The following is an 11,383-nucleotide window of genomic DNA, read 5'->3' as shown; positions in this document are numbered from 1 at the left end:
TGGGAGAGAAGCCGTTTTCAGAGGGAGGTCCCTTTATTAGAGCCGAGCCCAAAGTGTCCCCCCACCCCTGTAGGTGGGGATCCTATGAGACAGCTGGAAAGACCACTGAGGCTCGTGGCGACAGAGCCTGCTTTCTGCCCAGAAAATGCAGGTTCTCAGGCCTTAGAGGCCAGAGCTGCATTACAGTGACCATCTGGCTCCAGGTGAAGGGGACATTCTGTCCCCAGGTGGGTGTTATGGCCAGGCGTCCCTCTCCCACCAGTGTCCTCCACGCTGGTCTATGAGCTCACCAGCCTGACAGGTCCAGCCTAGCACAGCCCTCCTTCCGCAGCTTCACGCGTGACTCTAGAAATGGGGGGGTGAGGCGCCCCACTTTTGCTCTGTCTTAAGCCTTCCATGGAACTGGCTGAAACCCTCACACACTTGGGCCACCACAACCAGGAGTGAGGGCACTGAGCTGGGCCTGGGCCCTTGGGACGGCTCCAGGACCCCGTGGACCCTCCAGCCTCCTATAGCGGGGAGTCTGAGTGAGTGCAAGCTGGAGGTCACCTTTACTGGCTGTGGGTCCTGAGGCCTGTTTCCTCGCGGATTCCAATACGCCCCTGCAGCTCTGGGGTCTCGGGGCGTGACTTCCTGCTGGAGACCGTGCACGCCTTCCTGGGAGTCCCAGTACTGGCTGCGGTGGGCCGGCAGACCCTCAAGTCTCCTACCACCTGATGCTGAGGCCAGAGCTGGCCTTCTCCACCGCATGGTAGCTCGTGTGCAGCAGGCGGCCAGCCTGCTCTGAGCCCTCGCCCTGCAACCAGCGCTTGTACAGCTCCTGGACCCCAGGCACGTCCTCTGGCACTTCCGTCCTGACCATGCTGTACAGCCTCTCAACGTGCTGGAGCAACTCCTTGTCAGCTGTGTCGGGGGCCTTGAGCTGGCCTCCGCCGTTCAAGCAGCCTGTAGCAGACCAGGACGAGCCAGGGCGCGATCACAGGAGGGTGCCGACGCACCGGGGTCACAGCACGCCCCCTCCCATGCTGGCCTCCCTCAGCCTCTTGACTGCCCGGGTGGGGGAGGGGCCGGGGCCCACATCTGCCCCTCCTGCCCTGGTGGGACGCTGCCCGCAGCCCTGGTCCCGGAAAGGGCCCCCCACTTCTGTGTGAGGAGCGGGCCTGCTGAGCTACCTGCGGGGCAGGCCATGACCTCCACGTAGTGGTACGGGCAGCGCCCTCGCTTGAGCTTCTGCACCAGGTTCTGGATGTTGCGGAAGCCGTAGGCCATGGCGAAGTGCAGCAGGACCTGGCCCTCCCGCTCCAGGGTCACCTCCTGGAAGTCCTTGTTCCTGAGGGGGGCACAGTCTAGGCTTGTCCACACGCACACCCAGGCTCCCTCTTGGTCCCCAGCCCGCAACCTCACCCACTCCCAGAGGGGACGGTGATGGAGGGGGAGGGTGGAAAGCTCACTTCCAAGAGTTGGGCAGGCAACCTCACCCCCAGCCTCGGTTTCCTGATCTGGAGAATGGGAACCCCTCCTTCCTAGGACGCCACAAGGTGTGGCAAGGTCAAAGGCCCCAGCCCTCCCTTTGAGGAATGGAGCTGTCAGATCAGGACACACCATGCCCAGCACACCGGCCTGCCACCACTGCCTCTGGGGCTCCGGACTGCTGTGGCGTGGACAGGGGACACATCCCTACGATGGGAGACTGAGGCCTGGAGAGCACTTGCCCACCCATGCGAGCCAGAGGAGGGCCCAGCTCACGCCCCGTGCCAGAGGGTCTGTGCCAAACGCAGCTCGCCACCCTCCACTGAGCCTGCCTCAGCGAGGAGACCCAGGGCCCAGGCTGCCTGCCCCTAGGCTCCAGCCCTCCCCACTGACCTCAGGGGTCTGTAGGTGACCTCAGTGACGTGGACTCCAAAGAGCTCCTGGGCCGCATGCCGGAACACGTGCTCTAGGTAGCCCCCCGAGCCCCCACCCTGATGGCTGGTGGGCTCCTGGGCAGACCCGCTGCTGCACCTGGGGAGGGGCGGGGCCTCAGGTGGCAGCATGCTTGCTGTCTGCTACACCTGGGGATGGGCGGGGGCCTTAGGTGGCAGCACACCTGCTGTCTGCTGCACCTGGGGAGGGGCGGGGCCTCAGGTGGCAGCACACCTGCTGTCTGCTGCACCTGGGGAGGGGCGGGGCCTCAGGTGGCAGCACACCTGCTGTCTGTGGCACCTGGGGAGGGGCGGGGCCTCAGGTGGCAGCACCTGCTGGCTGCCAGGGCTTCCCGGTAACCTCTCACATTTTGGGTGTTTGTTTTCTAACAAGTGAGAGACCCCCAGGGGCTTTGTCGATGTGTCAGGAGGCAGCCCAGGCGAGGGAAGGACTGTCTCCTCCGTTGAGTCATCTCTTCTGGGGAGCTCAGACCTGTAGGAAGTTGGGGTCAGCTCTGATAACCATCAGTTAACTGTCCAGAGGCCATCTCGTGAACTCAGCCACCTCTGTGGACACCGAGACAGGCCACAGGGCAGACGTGGAACCGACCAGGAGGAAGCCGTGGTGGGGAAGAGGTGGGGGGGACACTGAGAACCAAGGTCTATCTGGGGACACTGACCACAACCACGTTCTCACTTCTGCTGCCCACGAGGACACCTGCGACCCCCAACGTCTTGACTGTCCCAATGCCAGACATACGTACTGCTTTTCCACCGAGGCCGGTAGTGACTTACAGACTGTCCAGGGGGGTGGGCTCCAGTTCTGACAGCAAGACCCCTTCTTCTTGCAGCAACTTGAAGACTTCTCCTGCGATGAAACCACAGTGCAGATGCTCTTCAGCTGCCATCTCAATAAAGACAGGGACAATAAATGCATGTCACCTGCATTCCTAGCCACTTGGCCCTAGAGGCCCAGACATCCCCCCTGGCCTGCGGGTGGAGGATGCCCAGCCACAGAGGCGGGGAAGAAGGACTCCACATCTGAAGACCCTCAGGACAGCTGCCTTGCCCCCAGGGACCTCAGCCCACCCTCAGGACGACACAATAGGGTGGACAGGCCTGTCCCCAGGCTGCTCCCGCAGCAGTGCACCTGCAAGGTGGACGGGGCACCGTTTTCATGTGGGGTGACCTTCCCCTGACTGTCCAGCTCTCAGGCATTTATTTCCCTCTCTCAAGTATCCAGGGAACCACGAGGCTGCTCAGCTCACAGGTGAGGTTGGGGTGGCCAATGTGAGCCCGAGGGGTTGAGAAGACTCTCCCCCACTACCCGTGCAGACACTGAGGGAGTGCGGGGGCCCTGTTAGCTGCAGGTCCTGGATGATGGGACAGCTGCAAATGCTGACCTGGCTCTGAAGGGCGGGCCCCTGCCTCCCCGGGTGGTCTGACCAGGGGACAGCAGCTCCACCCAGAGCCACGAGCAGAACTCGGGTGATGCGTCCTGTGCCCTGGGCTTGGGGAGCACACCCAGAGGCTCGGGGCGGCAGGACACGCACCCGTCGTGATGACACAGTCCACGTCACGCGTCTGGTGCTCCTGGCTGAAGAAGTCAGGTCGGGAGGCCTCCAGCTTTTTGTCGTAGCAGGGCATCACTGTCACATGGTAGATCTTGTCAGGGGTCAGTCGCTGCACAAGAAACGTGGAGAACAAGGGTCGCTGCCTGGCCCCAGCAGTAATGGGGTCGTGTTAGGGTGAGGTGGGGAGATGTTGCAGGCATGGCCTGGACCACGATTCTGTGTGCAGGTCTGTGGACACTGCAGGTCTTGGCTCATCTTTCCAGACAGGGGCACTGAGTCATTCCCGGTGGGAACACTGCTGTTACCTGCTGCTGGGCGAAGAAGTCCTTGACCAGGGACCCCATGACCTGCTGCGGGGACCGGGCAGTGCTGAGGTGGGGGATGAGGAGGGTCCCGTGGGTCTTCTCGGCGTAGCAGATCCAGCCTGAGACCAACATGGAACAGACAGGGTGGTCACAAACCGCCTCCCACTGGCTCAGCGGTGACATGGCAGTCTGGGGGTGGACCAACTTGTACCAGGAGCTAGGTCCCATTAAAGAACCTTCCCACTCTCTTGTCCCTGTCACGTGTGTCTGGCACGCATGTGATCGCCATCTCAGGGAACTGAAGCGACCACAGGTGATGCAGGGCAGCTTCTCCCGCAGAAGAGGCCATTCTGGGCCGGCATTCCTGGCCTGTTCTGGCAGAGCCCTCCGGCTCCCTCCAGCATCCCCCACGCACGTGCAGCCGCCGGTGTCACGCAGCAGCATGAGCACACCTGGACAGGCGGAAGTCAGCACGGGCAAGGCCTGCTTGGAGTCAGCCTGTCCTCGGAACCGCCGCACGAACTCTCGCTGGCTCTCCAGGAGGCTGAAGTTCCTCGAGAAGGCGGTGTCAAACACATAGTGCGCCCCTGGAAAACAAGCACCTGCCTCACCGCCAGGAAGGGTGGCTGGCACACGAGGCGTGCCCACCACGCCCCTGGGAGCAGGGGTTCTGCCTCCAGTGGTCCCTCAGCTGCTCCACTGAGGCCATAGGCAGCCCACGGTTCTAGAGCGCCAGAGGACACACCACTGTGTGGACAGCCTGGGGCTGCCCAGGAAGCTTGTGTGTAACATGACGACTGGCTTCCTTCCTCTGAGCTCAGCGGCTGCCCGGGACTGGGCCACGCCACGCGTGGTGCCCAGTTTCAGCCTCCGCCGGGGCTCAGCCCACGTCCTCCCGGCCCAGCTCCTGGCACGCAGAGGTCGACCAAAGTCAATGTGAGCCAGAACCCAACTTGCACCTGGGAAATGCACCTTGGTGATGATAATTTTAAAACAGTACAAGGAGTGGGTGAACTTTAGACCCTGGAGAATGCAAAGTCAGAATCCAGATAGTTTTCTCGTAAAAGACGCTGCTCTTAATTGTCAAACGGAAACTTCAAGCCAAAGTCAAACTCGGAATAGAGTTGCTGACGTGTTTAAGTTCAGGGACTCGGAGGCGTGAAGCACCCCCCCAGACGCCCCCGGGCTCCGGGCTCACCCAAGGTTCCACGCCTACCTAGTTTTTTAAAGAATGTAGTTAATTTTCTGGCGGTGTCTGTCGGATTCAGCTGAAACCTCGCTGCCAGTGACGCCCTGGACTGGGGTGAGACGGAAATGACGACCAGCCTCTGCTGACCGGGTGCCGATGTCTGCAAAGCAAGGGGACGCACCACTCACTCTGCGTGTCATCTCCAGATTCCCAGAGGGCCAGAGCTGGCGAGAGACTGCCCCAGCCCCATCAGGACCTGTCATTTTTACGCCCAACACTTCAGTATCAGAATACTGACAAGAAACTCACTGTGACAGTCATCCCACTGACGAGACTTAAAAATGTGGGAGTCACCTGGAGACACAGGATAAGTGGCACCAGAAGATGAGCCGCCCTTGACAACACGAATGGAGGGGGTTGATGCTGGGTTAAAGCAGAGTCTCGAAGCCCGCCCACCACTTACTTTATTGGCATCTAGAACCTTCCGTAGCTCCTCATGGCTCTGCTGAGTGATAAGCACGGTCTCTGCCGAGGTGACGCAGCCACTGCAAGCCAGACAGTCATCCAGGGAGATCTTGGCCTTCTCCAGCTTCCGCGTCCCTCCGTCCTGGAACACGAGAACCTGGTACGCAAAGGGCCCTTCTGCACGAGGACACAGAGCTCTCAGGAGAGTGGAGCCTTCACTCTCCCGCTCAAAACACCGACAACCACCGTGATAGCTGGCTGGTTTTATGTGCCACTCAATTTACAAAAATGAAATAATTATTACAGAAATACTCATACACGTTCTAAATTCTCATAGCACCGTCAAATTCTAACTCTGGTACAAATTCGGCTGGATCATCAGAATGGTATTAATGAGGCTTGCTGCCTGCCAGGGGCAGAATGGGGGGTGTTAAATCTGCAGGGAAGCAGCCGACTTGCCACAGGGGTCCTGGAGGGGTGGCTGGTCCCCAAGCTGCAGTCACGCGGCCATGGGGGCAGGAAAACGCCAAAGGCCAGGCTCTATAAGGAGGAGGAAGAGAAGGGAAAGGGCGAGGATGAAGGAAGAAGAGCAGAGGGAGGAGCCGGCGGGAGCCTGTGCCCTGTGGGCTTTGCCCACCAGCACCCACACCCAGAGGAGCGAGCGAGGGACACAACAGGCAGACTGGGCCAGACAGACACAGAATTTGGTGTTCAAGTCGGGCCGCCGGGCTGACACCCAGTGACTTTTCTTAGAAGCAAATGATCCCGGCCTGAGCCCCCACTCCCTCTGCACATGCAGGAATGGCCTGAGCCAGGGCCAGGTGACCTGCAGGGGCCCGGAATGTGACCAGTGGGCCGAGGAGACTGGAACTCCCTTCCAGCTGGCTCACTAGGCCTGAGCTTTGCACCAAAGCCACAATTTGGGCTCAACGTACATTTTTAGAGTCAGATCAGCCGAAAGGCCCAGACTGCAAGGCTGCGCCAAGTAGGGGACGGATGTGCTTCCCGACTTCCCTCCAAATCAACCACGGCTGCCCTGGGTGGTGGGGCCCACTGCAGCCCCTGCCTCCCTGGGTCCCTTCATTCATGGGACCCCTTGTGAGGTATCTTCTCCTTAAAAAGGAGCCAGTCCCCCGTGCTGCGCCAGGCTCGGGCGGGAGCCGTGGTGTGCTGCTGGATCACCCTCCTGGACCAAGCCAACAGCCGGCTCTCTCCTGTGAACACTCAATCCCCCTGTCCGGCCCCACTGTGCGCCATGCTGCAGCTCCTCCCTGCTCGGGAGGGGTTCCTGGGCTGGGTGCACTCAGTGCCTGTGGTCCTCAGGACTGCATAGATGCTCTTTTTTTTTTTTCGTTTTGAGTAAGATTAGCCCTGAGTTAACATCCGCTGCCAATCCTCCTCTTTTTGCTGAGGAAGACTGGCCCTGAGCTAACATCCATGCCCTTCTCCCTCCACTTTATGTGTGGGATGCCTGCCACAGCATGGCTTGCCAAGTGGTGTGTAGGTCCACACCTGGGATCTGAACTGGTGAACCCTAGGCCACAGAGGCGCAGTGTGCGAACTTAAGCGCTGAGCCACCAGGCCAGCCCTGGCACAGATGTTCTTGAAGGTGCAAATGGCAGACAGTTGGGGTGAATTTTAACACCATCAGATTAAGATCTCTTTGTTGTTTAATTATACAGGAAGGAGGCGTTCACTAAGAACAAGGGGTCTGAACTGGACAATCTTACACAGTTAGAAATCAGGGGTAGGGAGAGGGAGGGGGGAAAGGGAACCACCATCTCTGCAGAGAGAGACCCCCCTGCAGAACAAATCAAGCTCCACGTTCAGCCTCTGTGCCCCCCAGGCTCCCATCCCTGCCCTCTCACCAGTGAGAAAAGCCTAGTGAGACGTGGGAGGCCTCATGGTCACTGCATTTGTGTCTGAAACGTGTCCGACATCGTCCGAGCTGGAACTTACGTGACCAACTTGGAAGTAACTCCCGTCGTCTTCGATGTGGATCTTGGCGACGCCGCTTCCAAGCCTCTTATCCACCTTCACGGGCTTGATGCAGTCCTGTACGGGAAAGAGACTCTACATGCCCACCACCACGTGGGACGAGGGCTCCGCCCTGCTTCCTGTTCCAGACGCAGAAGCCGTCTTAGCGCTACAGTAGCTCGCCCACCTGGCACACGTGCTGACACCGCAGGCCGCTGAGCAGGTGACAGTCAAGTGAAGGCTGGTGCCAACACGCCTGCAGACACCACCACCCTTGACCTTCACCCTTTCTCAGTGTAACAGAAGGTGTGGCCACCACAGGGAGAGCCAGTGCCCAGCGTTACACTGGCTACTGAGAGGACGCCGAGGGGTCAGCAGGAAAGCTTTGCCTCCCTGTCCAGGGCCCTGGAAAAAAGTCCATTTCTTTCTCCACCTCCCCGAGCTCTCGCTGTCTCTCTCATCATCACTAGGAGGAGCCCATGGTCCACCGCCTTCCCAAAGATGACAGCCCCGGGAGGCCTGTCCCAGCTCATCTCTGAGCGCGGTGCTGCGGCCAGCCCACCCCTCCTCCTGGAACCCTTGGCCGTGGCCCCGAGCCCCGCCCTGCACAGCTGGCGGCGCTGATAGGTAGGTACTCCAGATAAGGGCGACGCCCGGTTTCAAGTGTGGCTGTCCTGCCCCTTCAGGGACAAGCCCTGTCTGGCCCCCCGAGGGCAACGCCAAGGTCGACCACCTCCCTGCGCGGACTGGGCCCGGGCCGTGACTCCGGCGGACCGCCTCCCAGCGCCCACCCTGTCCACACGGAAGGAACCGGCCCAGGGAAGCCTGGCGGAGGCTCGGTCCGCTCCCAGCCCGCCGCTCTCCGGATGGGTAACTGGCGACAGCTGCTCCGTGTCGCCACCCTGGAGGGCGCGGCACCCGGACCCGGGCCCCCAGGGCGGCGTGACGACCGCTCCTACTGCCCCAAACCCGGACCTGGCCTCGCCTCCCCCGCACGCCCGCGGCGCTGTGACCTGACGGGGGCGCGGGTTCCGGCCCCATTTCTCGGGGACGACACTGAGGCGGGAGGAGCTCCCACCTGAGACGGCCCGATGAAGTCATCCAGGTCCGTCAGCTGCAGCGCCCCGCTGAAGGGCGACGCCATGGCGGCCACACTGCCGCCGGCCGCCGCACGCAGGGGTCGCCAAACGGCGCAAAACGACGGGGTTGTTCCGCCACGCTGCCGGAAAGCGTCCCCGCGTGGCGCATGCGCGTCTGGCCCCGCTGCCTGGCGCCCGGAGGGTGTGCGCCCCCTGCTGGCGAAGCGTCTGACTTCCCGCCTCCCTCCTGCCCGAAGGCGGGGCCGCGGGGACAGGAGCGACGCTCCCTCGCTCCAGGGCCCCCCTGCCGGCCAGGTGTGCGGCCCCGCGGCCCCCGCCCTGGGAGCTCGCGGAGACAGCGGCCCTGCTTGACTTGGTCCCAGGCGCAGTACGGATCCCAGCACGGGGCCGGGCACACGTGGGCCCAGTTTCTGTTGAAGAGGAAGGAGATGCAAGTGACAGGGATGGGGTGCGGATCTCGCGGCTCAGCGCCGAACCCAGAGCTCCTCTCACGGCCCCCACACCCCTTCTGTTATTCTGGAGACCAGGGTGAGGAAACTGCGCTGCCCTATAAGGTTTTATAGCCGGAAACAGGCCCGCTCCTGGTCGGACCCAGTCCGTGAGCCGTGATAAACCGCGTCCCCTTCCGTTATACATTTAATGACCACTTCTCAGTGGGGCTGCCAGAAAACTCTAGTGGTCGAGTCTGGCGCGTGCCGGGTCCGCACCTGGGCCCAGCCCTGTGGGTGCCCTGGCCGGCTCAGCCCCAGAAGGCCAGCCTCATGTTTCTGAGGGCCCAGGCCAGCTTGTGCTCCCGCTCTTCTTGGGGTTCTTGCCCCCATGTCAGCTCTCCCTAGTGACTCTCACGCCTGCCTGTGGGTTGCCTGTGAGGTCCCCAGACGAAGGCCCGCCTGCTGCCTCCTCCAGCCCTGCAGTGGCTCCTCTTGGCTCCCAGGACATGACCTTCTTTCTCAGCACCTCCTGCAGGTGGGCTTCGAGGCCCCATACCATCTCCCTGTCCTGGCAATACCCGAGCAAGCCCTGAGATAGGACGCCTGAGATCTGAACGATTAGATACTTCTAAGGATTAGAAGGAGCTGAACACAAAATAAACTTAGTTTCACTGCAATGCCCCAGGGTAGGTTTACAAAAAATTTTGTGAGAGTAACAAGTGCTGTTGGGATTGGGGGCAGGATGGGGGTCGGTTAGGTTGGGGGGATGGGGCTCCGGCTGGCTGTGGGGGCAAAGGATGGGCCCCATTTGGGGGGGCTGCTGGAGGAGGAGAGTTGACGGGGAAACAGCCCGAGTGTCCACCAGCAGATGAGTGGACGAGGAGGTGTGGTCTGTCCACACTCTGGAATATCACTCGGCTCTAAAAAGAAGTGAAGCACTGCCACGTGCCACGAAGTGGCTGCACCTGAGGAGTCAGGCGCAGGGAGAGAAGCCAGATGCAAAACCCCACGTGGCCTCTGATTCCATTTCTATGAAATGTGCAGGATATGCAAATCCATAGAGACGGAAAGTAGATTAGGGGTTACCAGGGGCTCAGGTGGGGCTTGCAGTTTGGGAAGATGAGAAGGTTTTGGAAATAGGTAGAGGTGATGGTTGCACAACATTATCAGTGAACGTAATGCCATTGAATTGTACCCTTAAAAATAGTTACAATGGTGAATTTTGTTATACATATTTTATCGGAACTTAAAAATTAAGAATATAATATATCAAAATCCATTGCACACTTTAAGTCAGGAAATTGTACGACATGTGAATTTATGTCTCACAAAACTATTAAAAAATGAGGAGGCTAAAGGTGGCCACTCAGTCTGCTGCCTCAAGGTGGCCCGGGCAGTGAGGACACCCTGCTCCACTCCGTTTTGAGCCATCCATCCCGCCGTCTCTGTAGGAGTGCTGGGGTGACTGTCAGAGCCAGTTTCTGGTTCAGAAAATCTGACTGGGGGTTCCTGATCTCACACGCCTGCACACACAGACACACGCAATGCACACACGTGTACACAGACATGCATGCACACATGCATGCATGCACACACGCACAGACACACATATGCACAAGACGAGGCCAGGTCCTCCTCCGGCCCGCTCTGGGGGAAGCCGGGGGCGGGGGCTCTTCAGCCCCTCGAGGGTCTTTTATTAACTCATAGCTGTGTCCCTGCAGACACTCCAGCTCTTGTGCCAACACTACGCCTCGCCTCCGCTGTGCCTGCACTCACTTTTTGCAAATTGTTTCATCATCATCATTAGCAAGTATTTACTGTGCGCTTCCCATGTGCAATACCAGAGTTTACACACGTGGGGGACACCAGGGCCGGCTGAGGACACTGAGAGGGGCCGAGGCCTCTGTGGCCAGGCTGGCCTGACCGTGCAGCTGCTGTGACGCTGTGACAATGTATGAGGGCCCCTTTCCTGAGCTGGGACAGGTCAGTCCTCAGCCTCTGCTCTGGACCGGCCCACAGGGTCCCTTTCCCCAAAGCCGGCCACCTGATTGCTGGGTGGGAGCAGGTGGCGTTCCCACTGAGGTGGGTAGAGCTGCCATCCCCTCCCGTGGGTGGGCACCAGAGTTTCACCCTCTGAGTGCCTGGCCCTGCATTACTTTCCTGGGTCTGCCAGAACAAAGGACCACAAACCAGGTGGTTTAAAACAACAGACATTTGGGGCTGGCCCAGTGTCATAGTGGTTCTGCCTCGGTGACCTGGGGTTTGCAGGTTCAGATCCTGGGTGCGGACCTACACACGCTCATCAAGCCGTGCTGTGGCAGCATCCCACATACAAAATAGAGGAAGGTTGACATAGATGTTAGCTCAGCAATAATCTTCCTCAAGCAAAAACACAAAAGAGGAAGATTGGCAACAGATGCTGAGGGCCAATCTTCCTCACC

At 60.1% G+C, this 11,383-nt stretch overlaps 1 protein-coding gene across 1 annotated transcript; it reads right to left on the bottom strand.

Moving 5' to 3' along the window:
- Positions 1-14: 14 nt before the first annotated feature.
- On the bottom strand, positions 15-8,682 carry CIAO3 (cytosolic iron-sulfur assembly component 3). Its single transcript, XM_001496246.5, has 11 exons — positions 8,490-8,682; positions 7,394-7,489; positions 5,433-5,576; positions 4,997-5,129; positions 4,233-4,367; positions 3,781-3,899; positions 3,455-3,584; positions 2,697-2,769; positions 1,864-2,001; positions 1,173-1,330; positions 15-945 (listed from the first exon to the last, which is right to left on the bottom strand). The coding sequence occupies exons 1-11, from the start codon at positions 8,553-8,555 to the stop codon at positions 707-709; spliced, it is 1,431 nt and encodes a 476-aa protein (XP_001496296.1). The 5' UTR covers positions 8,556-8,682; the 3' UTR covers positions 15-706.
- Between the last annotated feature and the right edge of the window lie 2,701 nt (positions 8,683-11,383).

This window comes from Equus caballus, chromosome 13 (genome assembly GCF_041296265.1).
Source record: "Equus caballus isolate H_3958 breed thoroughbred chromosome 13, TB-T2T, whole genome shotgun sequence".
Taxonomy (NCBI): Eukaryota; Metazoa; Chordata; class Mammalia; order Perissodactyla; family Equidae; genus Equus; species Equus caballus.
The sequence above is the reverse complement of the archived record's forward strand: the minus strand, read 5'-3'. Positions and strand labels throughout refer to the sequence as shown.